This window comes from Corvus cornix, chromosome 7 (assembly GCF_000738735.6).
Source record: "Corvus cornix cornix isolate S_Up_H32 chromosome 7, ASM73873v5, whole genome shotgun sequence".
NCBI classification, from domain to species: Eukaryota; Metazoa; Chordata; class Aves; order Passeriformes; family Corvidae; genus Corvus; species Corvus cornix.
In genome coordinates this window covers 25,331,168-25,340,440 of record NC_046337.1, presented here as the reverse complement: position 1 = coordinate 25,340,440, position 9,273 = coordinate 25,331,168, and the positions used below count along the sequence as shown (strand labels likewise).

The 9,273-nt window shown below is 40.1% G+C and overlaps 1 protein-coding gene across 1 annotated transcript; it reads right to left on the bottom strand.

Annotated features, from left to right (window-relative positions):
- Positions 1–3,966: 3,966 nt before the first annotated feature.
- On the bottom strand, positions 3,967–8,188 carry CTLA4 (cytotoxic T-lymphocyte associated protein 4). The gene is made up of 4 exons (XM_010406667.2): positions 8,004–8,188; positions 6,463–6,813; positions 5,859–5,968; positions 3,967–4,934 (listed from the first exon to the last, which is right to left on the bottom strand). The coding sequence occupies exons 1-4, from the start codon at positions 8,059–8,061 to the stop codon at positions 4,764–4,766; spliced, it is 690 nt and encodes a 229-aa protein (XP_010404969.1). The 5' UTR covers positions 8,062–8,188; the 3' UTR covers positions 3,967–4,763.
- Between the last annotated feature and the right edge of the window lie 1,085 nt (positions 8,189–9,273).

Genomic DNA, 9,273 nt, shown 5'->3' with positions numbered 1-9,273 from the left:
ACCTACATCCCAGGCACTGATCTGTGTGGGAAGAATAGAGCACCCTGCTGCTTGTTCCAGCTTTCCACACAAACTGCTGCATCACAGGCTAGAGCATGAATGTCAGTAAATCCTGCCCACAGCACTGCATAGTCCAACCAGATGTTACCCAGTGTTTCAAGTTTTCCCAGTTTTATCACCTGTGTTGTTATGGGATGTGGTCATCTAAAATTACCACCTATTGGCATCATATAATTATGTGAGGATTTCCATTTTCCCTAAAAGCAAGGTCTTGCTTTTTGCTGAATGAAGCAGATCAGACAGAACATTTTCAAGTACTACTCTTTAAAAACAGCAGTCAGAAAAGAATGAAGAACAGCCATCAATGAAGAAACTGAGAACTTTTTGTTCAACTGTAACCTCATAACCACTAAAAAATGTTCATTGCGATATAAAAACGTGACTGTGATTAAGACAGCTTGCTACAGAAATAGAAAGAAAATTACATTTGAAGAGTCGAGAAAGGAAAGGATAGTGAAATTTTGAGTACGTAACAATTTCTTAGTTCATGGAAACATCTGCCATGTCACCTCAGCTGCAATTACTAATGATTCCCAGTGAAGTTTCGTCCCTTACCTAAACTCTTCCTTGCTCTGTCCCTCTAGTAAACAACAAAAAGTTTTTATCTGACTTCAGGGGCAATTTTTTCACGTCCCCCTTCCCACAGTTTCTTAGATCTTTTGTCAATAACTGTTATGTGCAGAGGCCCCACTGCTTAGCTGTGATAGAAGCTAGCTTGAAATAACTTTTACATGTTCAAGCAAGAATGCAGTTTGCAAATGTCAACAATAAATTTGTTTTAGTAATGCATAAATCCATCTGCTATACACTAACCTTCTTTGGTTTGGATTTCATGTTATAACTCTTGCATACATCATCTGATTCCTGTTTATGCCTCTTCTAGAGGTAGAGCTCTTTAGTCATGGTTCAGACTGTTCCTGTTGTAGGCAAAATCATGCATTTTCTGTTTTATTTTTCAGAACTCACTCCCCAGCGCTAGCTTTTGTCTAGTGAGAGGAAGAAGCCTGTTGTATCTTACCTTCCAATGTACTTTGCCTCCAAATCTCACCTGAGCCCCTCACACACATACACTCTTTGGACCTGCAAAGCTCGAAGTCAGTACTGAAGACAGGAATGAGTTATGAGTTACCTGGCCAATGCAAACATTGGTTATTGGAAAAAAAGAAATTAGGCCCGAGGGAGTCTGGAGCAAAAGTCAGGAGGTTAGGAAAGATAGCAACAGGTCAAAAATATCTGCTCTTGCATAGCCTAGGAGTCCTTGATAATTTTTTTTTTAAATTTATTAAGTATCTGTGGAAAACAGAATTAATGAACTTTCCCTGCAGACCTCAAGGCCTGACTGAGTAGTGAGTTCAGATTCACATATTCCTTCCAAGAGTGGGGAATCTGTAATCCTAAAATGATAGACTACTCATTGCCTACTCATAGAGTAGCTGTGTGGGAAACTTCTGCCCTATGTTTTTCTGTATCAGATAGGACTCTGATAATTGAAAATTACAAGGAAAAAAATAGTTCAGATAAAGAAGTGGATGAAAATGAAAGTAGAATATTGAGGGCTGGGAGTGGTGTATGCATATGCCATCGTCTTTGATGCAGACAAGTATACCTGTGAATTCCCACTCATCCAGCCAGAAACTCACACTCTCTTTTTCACAAACAGGCTGACAGATCTTCTAAAGGGGTGAAGAGCACATCAAAAGAGACTCTTCCTGACTCTTCCTCACCAAGCAGTATGGTCTCATAATTTGGCTGTCCAGGTATGATACTTGGTTGTGTTTTAAAACTCCCCATTCTAATGAGCAGAGTTCTGAGACCAAATCCTTTCACTTTTGCTTTGCACATTCTTCCCAGAAAGAGGCACAATTTCCTCTATTGCATTTTCTGGGATGTACACTGACCTAGCGTTTGCACCTTTCATTTTGGTACTGCTGTGATCTGACAGAACACTATACTTGACTTGTATATGTAAAATTTTTTGGGGTGCTGCTAGTGAAAGATGCTCTCCAAGTATGAGGGAAAAGCATAGACCTCGAGGTTCTGGAGGGCATCACAGGACAATGGAAATTCCCTGAGGTCTGAGCTCTGTCCTCATCAGAACTAGCTGCTATATGGACCATATGGAGGTAGGTATAAATATCATCTCTGCGAGTACATAGCCTCCACTTATCTCTGTAGTGCCACATATAAATGATGAGAATATAATTGTCAATAAAATCTAAACTGAAATCTCACTTTGGTCTTCACTGCTACATCTGCTGATTCGAGTGCACATACTACGCTGCCAGAAAGTTCAAAAGGGGAACCTGGCTTAGAGCAAAAACTCATAAAGCATTATATAACATTTAGATCAGAAAAGGCTCCTACAGTGGTAAGGAAAGCCAAAGAAAATTAAGCACTGCAGAAACAAGAGAAGGTTGGAAAAAGTAACCACTGAGGATGAAGAGCAGTTCAGAACAGACAGAGAATTTGGGCAAAGTAATTTCTAATAAGATAATTAATCAACATCATGCCAAGAATTATTTAAGTGCAGGAGGCGAATACAAAATATTGCGATTACCATATGTGAGATTATTGTTTCTGTTCTGTTCTCCCATAACCTTCACTATTCAGCTATTTTAGTAACCTGTTGCTTATTTATGGCAGAATTCTTCACTGGTGGTTACAGGCTGAATGTCTCAAGGAAATGTGGGTGTACCAAGAGGAAATTGTCCATGTGGATGTAGAAGGCCTAGTTATGGTCAACTTAGTGGCCAGAAATGGAGGTGAATTGGAATATACACAGGCTCTATGGTGATACAGATTCACTGCCAGCTGTGGCCAGATATCATGAGGTTGTGGATACAGATCCAAAACATCTCTTCACCCAGGAAAGATAAACTTAGAAAATAATGTACTTGAACTGCTTTTAGATTGCTTAAGAGGAATTGCCAAGAAAAGGAAAAAGAAACAATTGATTCCTGATTAGGAGTCAGACATATGATTCACTTCTTGCAGTGGTGGAAAAAATTGCCCTGGGTAATTATTCATGCAGTGACAACAGATATGTGATCTTTTATCATTTTTTATCCCTAAAACACTGGGTAGTGAAAAATTATGGAAAAGTACCTGACTAATGTCAGAATACTAAAATACCTTCAAAAAAAGGATATGTCATCAGAGGCTGCTTTTACTTAATGCAGCACACTTGTATATCAACACTGAGAGAGCAGTTAGCACCTGCAAACACTGGCAAATTGAGAATGAGAATGTGTCTTTGCACAGTTGGAGTGGTGCCAGATAAATGGGCAAGAGAGGGAAAGCAGCCTAGAAGAGCTATGAGATTTGGTGTTCTGGGAGCTGCTGCCACTGCAAGAACATGGAATAAAGAGCTCTGGGGTTTGGCTTCACAGCTGTGAAACAGAGACACATGCTGCCAGTGTTGCAAGGTGAAATTTTGATAACAAAGAGTCATATTAATAGATAGTAGCTGAGAATGCTGAAATTGTTTTAAGCTTCAGCAGCTCTGTGTGTTGACTAGCATTTAGTGAGTGAGAGTGTCAAAGTGGTGCAAAGAAAACAGGATTTGAAACTAGGACAAGTTTTTTGTTTAAACATGTACAGGAGGTGCTGTCAAAGGCATTACAGCTACCTTCTGCAAGTAACTCTGCTGGAAGTGAAAACTTGATTGGTAGTGTCTCTGAAGCACATCACAGCAGCTGTAGCTAGACAAATAGAAGAATTGACAGATTGTAATGGTGGCCGGCTGAGGAGGAGAGCTGAGAACAGAAGTGTTGGCATGAGCCCTTCATGTCTCTGAAGGGCAAAACACAGGGTCAGAGAGGAAAGGTTCATGTTGTCTTCACTGCTTTCTAACATGTAGCCACTTCCTGTTTCTTCTGAGAAAGGTGAACAAGAAATGAACTTGAATTTGGGCAAAGCTTCAAGGTTTTTATTGAATGGTACATAACTAATAAACAAGATTATACACTGTCAGTATTTTCATGGAAAATAGACTTCGTTAAACACAGCAACATACTTCTGCCTTTTGGATAGATGCTAATTTAGCATTTATAAAACACAAGGCCCCAGCAGAGCTGGAACATTCTCCCATCACAGCCTAAGATGGCTCCTGCTGGAGCCTTTTCTCCAACCAAACTGTCAGCACTGGCTCAGAGACCATCAGTCAGCTCCATCACAGCACTTCTGGGACACAATGCCACTGAAGAGAGCTAAGATCAGTCTTCTAGAGCAGCAGTGTCATCAGTGCCAGCCTACGGGGAGACCTCTGTGGAAGTGCAGAGCACTAATGCCAGAAATGGAACCAATAAATACCAATGCAGGAAAAAAAGTTAACATTCCTTTGTACATTAGTGTGCTCTCCTACCTCTGCCCCCCAGACCTGTGGGTCAGCCTTCCCCCTTGTATGACACACAAGCCTCTGTCATAATAGTGTTTGGATTTCAGTTGATCAGTAGGCATGATGAAATTTGACAGTAAGATGCTCAACTGCAACAGCAATAGCTCTTAATGCTATACACACATATATATTACATATTGGTACAATACATCTCAAAAAAGTCAATGGCCTAATGTAGCCATTTCTATGTGACAGGGTTAATCTTCAAATACAAATGCATATACTATTTATTCTCCTCCAAACCATAGAAGTTACAAAGGCTATTCTCTCACCTTCCTGCACACCTTTTGTAAAAAGACAATTATTTTTATTTCTTTAACTGAAATGAGTTAGCAGACTCTCCATCCCAGCTAGGAAATGGTTTCTCTCTTTCCTTGTTACAGTTAACGGTGATGTGGAATGGAATCACTTTTTTCTCTAGCTTCTCAGAAGGCATTTTCACATAGACTCCTGTAGTGAGACATCGTCTTCTCTTTATCTGTAAAATACGGGAAGAAAGTAAAATAAACAAGTGATCACAGCATAATCATTGACCAGCACATTTTAGAGACACCGATGGATATTCTGCCTTTACTGAGTAGAATGTATTCTAGACACCTTTCTCTGCCTCTTTATAGAAGATCTGTTGAGACCATTTCAGGGAGGATCAGGATGTACAAGGGATATTCATATTAAAAAAAAACAGTCCTGCCATTCATTAGCACTTTGAAGGTGCTCCTGCTTCAGAGTTCAGTGTTGGTTCAAAGCTAGAAGTGTTCACACCAGACAATTTCATTTAACTTCTAGGGACAAGGACTGATTGAAAAATATGGGACAGAGATATTGTTTGGTTTCAAGCTCAGTTTCATTTCTAACAGACTATGAGTACTGCAGATCCTGTGGAAAAAGGCAATGCAGGCTTACATTTTGCATGCTTTTGTGCAGACATTTCTAGCTGTGAAATTAAAAATGCTTTAAGTTACACTTCCCCCATCCATGGAGAAGCCTGCTTAAATTTGCTTTTCAGAGGTGAATGGTGAGAAAAGGAAAAAACAAATCCTGGGATTTTGTGTGAATCATTTGTGAAATCATAGTACACATGAAGACTGTTGCCTTCAATCACAGAAGCATCCAGGACTTTGCCTGGTTTTAAGCATCCAGACCTAAGCCAAGGCTCAGTCCAGCTGATGGAAGCTGAGTGCTTTCTAGTACACTGGCAACATCAATGAGTCATAAACAAATATAAGTGGCAGCTCCATCAAGTTCTCTTATTTTGCATTACTGTAATAGCATTGCACTAGTAAAATGGAGCATCCCACTGGGTTTGTTCCCAGTGTTCTTCCCTGTTCTCATTTCTTTCTCCTTGTCCTCATCACACAAAGGGATATTATTAGCAGAAGGAGGCTGAGTTGATGGGACTTACCGCTTTGCCTGCAAGAACAGCTGAGATGATGATACTGTAAAGAAAAAATCCTGAGGCAGTAGCTCCTAATACCCAGAGATATATGGCAGTGTCTGGACAAGGTTCTGGATCTAAAACATATGATACCACACAAGTCATGTCACACATGAGCCTCATAAGGATGGCCCTAGAGTCTGTAAATCAGCCTCTACACAGCTTTCCTCTAGCATGTGTTATCCCAGGATACCACCAGGACTGAGCTCTGAGTCACTGCCCACTCAAGCTCCAATGAAAAGAGTCTTTATCTGTAGAAGAGCATATACACCTTACTCTTTTAGTTTTGCACTTCTGTGTCTAACTGCCTAGACACACATGATCAACACTGATGGTGTTGATTATGCCATCAAAAATCCCTAAGCTGCTAAATACACTGCATGGCTATGGCTATGCTTGCTTTGGGTGTGTGCAGGGAGACCTGAAAGAAATAACAGCTAATCAAGATTTTTAGTGCTCAAACCAGTATTTACCCTCACTTCTTACAAACAGAACTCTGAAAACCTTTGAGAGGTAATAGCAACTCCCTTAATTTGGAAATATCACAGTACTGTAAACCTGCTTGGCTTACCAATGACATAGAGATGTGTCCCATTTCCCTTGTTCATAAAATAGGGTGGGGGGTACATCCGCTCCATCTTGCAAACATAAAGCCCGGTGTCATTTGCTTGCAGACCAGCCAGGGTGAGGGTCACATTGTTTTGGCCAGGGGTAACATGGCACTGAATGATCTCTTCCACAAAGAATGTTTTAAACTCCGTGGTGTACGATGAAGCGCAAATTTCTGTGAAGCCATCACCAGTCTGTTTAAGCAAAGTCACTCGAATTTCCTTTGCATTCCCAATGTTCTTGTATTTACACACCAAGCTGGCAACTCCTTGCCTGTTGGCCAGAACCATTGCTGGCTGAGTCACTTCCATTACTGTAAGGAAGTAAAGAGTGTGATGGTAAGTGAACTGTCAAGAAAGGATCCCAAGTCATTTGCTTCAAACCTGCACAGTAGGAAGGGACTCCTGCCACCTCCTATTATCCATGGGGGATTCCTAGAAAAGCTGCTTTCAAAGAAAGGATTCCAAGACCACAATTCATGTTAGCACTGCATTAATATTCTTTAAAAAGCTCAAGAAATGCTTTGATTACTAAAAATGATATTATAAATCTCAGCAATTACTTGTTGCTTAAATAGTAGGTTACTTGGCCCACTTAATTGAGCAATGAATGACCTGCATGCTTCCGTTTCCCTCAACACAAACTTTTTAATATACATAAGAAAAACCAAAAAAGTAGACTATAGATGGTAAGGCTGAAATTTGAAATTTAAAATCAGGCTTTTAAACCACAATTTCTGCCTGGTAGAAATAAACATGTTTACATTTAGGAACAAAAAAGTTGACGTCCTGTATGGAACATGGAACAGAACTATTAAGGTAAAACTGAACAGAAAATCTGTTTGCATATGTTTGTTTCTGATCTTTTTTCTCCTTATTTTTAACTAGCTACTTCCAAGCCACAGTATAGCAACAGTATATACCCCGAGCCAATATAGCAGCATGCAGCAAAGCCTGATAAACAGACTGCCAAAAAAAATCTTCAGGGGAAGTTACTGTGCCATGTACAGCCCCACTGACAGCTTTTTGCAACTTCTGTATTCTATACTGACACATGATGGGAAGGCACTGTCTTTTGCTCTAGTAAGCTGTGAAGACTCAGTATTATTTTTTCAATCTCATTTTATATCAGTCCATTTTGAGGCAGGGCTTATGTTCTTCAGTTCTGCACACAAGAATTCCAGATAAAGAGCAGAATTTCTCCATCCATTCAAACCTCTATACCCATGTTATCGGCTGTCACAACTTCACTTGCAAGGCCTAGTTTTTCAAGATCTTTTTTTCCTGCCTGAGCTACTCTGAATGCTGCCCAGTGTCCCTACAGGTAGTATTGCTCTGAAATCTGTGTCTGGTTTTCCAGACACCTTGCAGTGCCCCAAGACCTTGCTCCCATCAGTCCTATGTCACCTTCCTCTCCCTGTTGTACCAAGTCTGTCTCCTGCAAGAACATGAAACTGAAAACAAGTCGACACCTCCAGATACCTTGACTCCTTCATCTACCCACCTTCAGCAGTGGCAGTGGCTGTGCAGAGAAAGCCCACGGTGACCAATATTGAGAGCATTCCTGTTCTGGGAAAGATGCTGAAGGGGCTGAAGGTGTCTGATGCCTTCAGACTTTAAGACAAACTGGAACTCTCAGGACTGGAAAAGAGGTGACACCTTTCAGGATACTGAATCTTCGAAATGTTTGAAACCACACAGAGCCAGTGTGTATATATAGCTTTGATCCCAGATGCTGTACCTGAGAGTAGTATGAAGCTTTGTTTTGGTTTTACGAGAAAGGAAGTAGTGGGTTTGATTAGTACGTGCACAGTTAACCTCAAACAGCATGTCAAAAACAACTATTCAGCAGATGGAAAATATATATTCAATCTGAAACTGCCATCCATTCTGCTTTAAGAATGGTGGGAGGAAAGGTAATCATCATTAGAGCAGTTCAGGCCCCTTGGTGGTGCCAGCTTGCAGAATCACAGCACTTAATATTTTAGCAATCATCAGATATTTCCTACCAGGACAACATTCAGAGATCTGTACTTCTGCCTAATGTGGCACAGTGAATCACTGCAAGCTAGCTTTTTTATGGAGGACTTGCCTCCACCCCCAATTTCTTTGCTTGCTTTAATGTTAGTGCTTTTCATGTTTAAAAATTGCTACCCCCTTCAAAATACTGATTACACTTGCAATTACTTAATCTTTTTGTATCAGCAATGTGACTTGAATCATAACCCAGCCTCTTTAAGCTTTCGTGTTTCCAAGAAAAAATTATCTAGGTTTATAGCTAATGACTTTCACATCTGTACAGAATTTTGCTACCTACAGACTTTACTGCCTAACTACCTTTATATCAACAGATGAAAAACACTGCAGGAGCTTTGATTATTGCTATCTCTGCTTAGAGCACCTGCATCATTTCAAATCTCAGTGAAACAGTTTTTGCTCATTGGCCTTTTAAAAGTCATGTAAGCTCTGAAAATTGTTTTGCTTTTTTATGTGATAGCCTGTCATATCCATGAATCATTGCCTAAAGAATTCCATAAAAATGAAGGTTCACTTCAGTTATTCAGAAGGTTGGCATTCTTTTTCTTACCCGCACTTTGAGAAGTTCTTTTAGAAGGTGCTTGATCATTTATATATGTAGATCTAGTAGATTGCAAAGACCTGCTTTTGCACTGTGACCTAGAAAAACTAACAGCATTAGTTCTTGAACACTAGCCCATCCAATACAAAAATCCAGGATAAATACTTAGTCTTGAAATCACATAAATACCTAATGA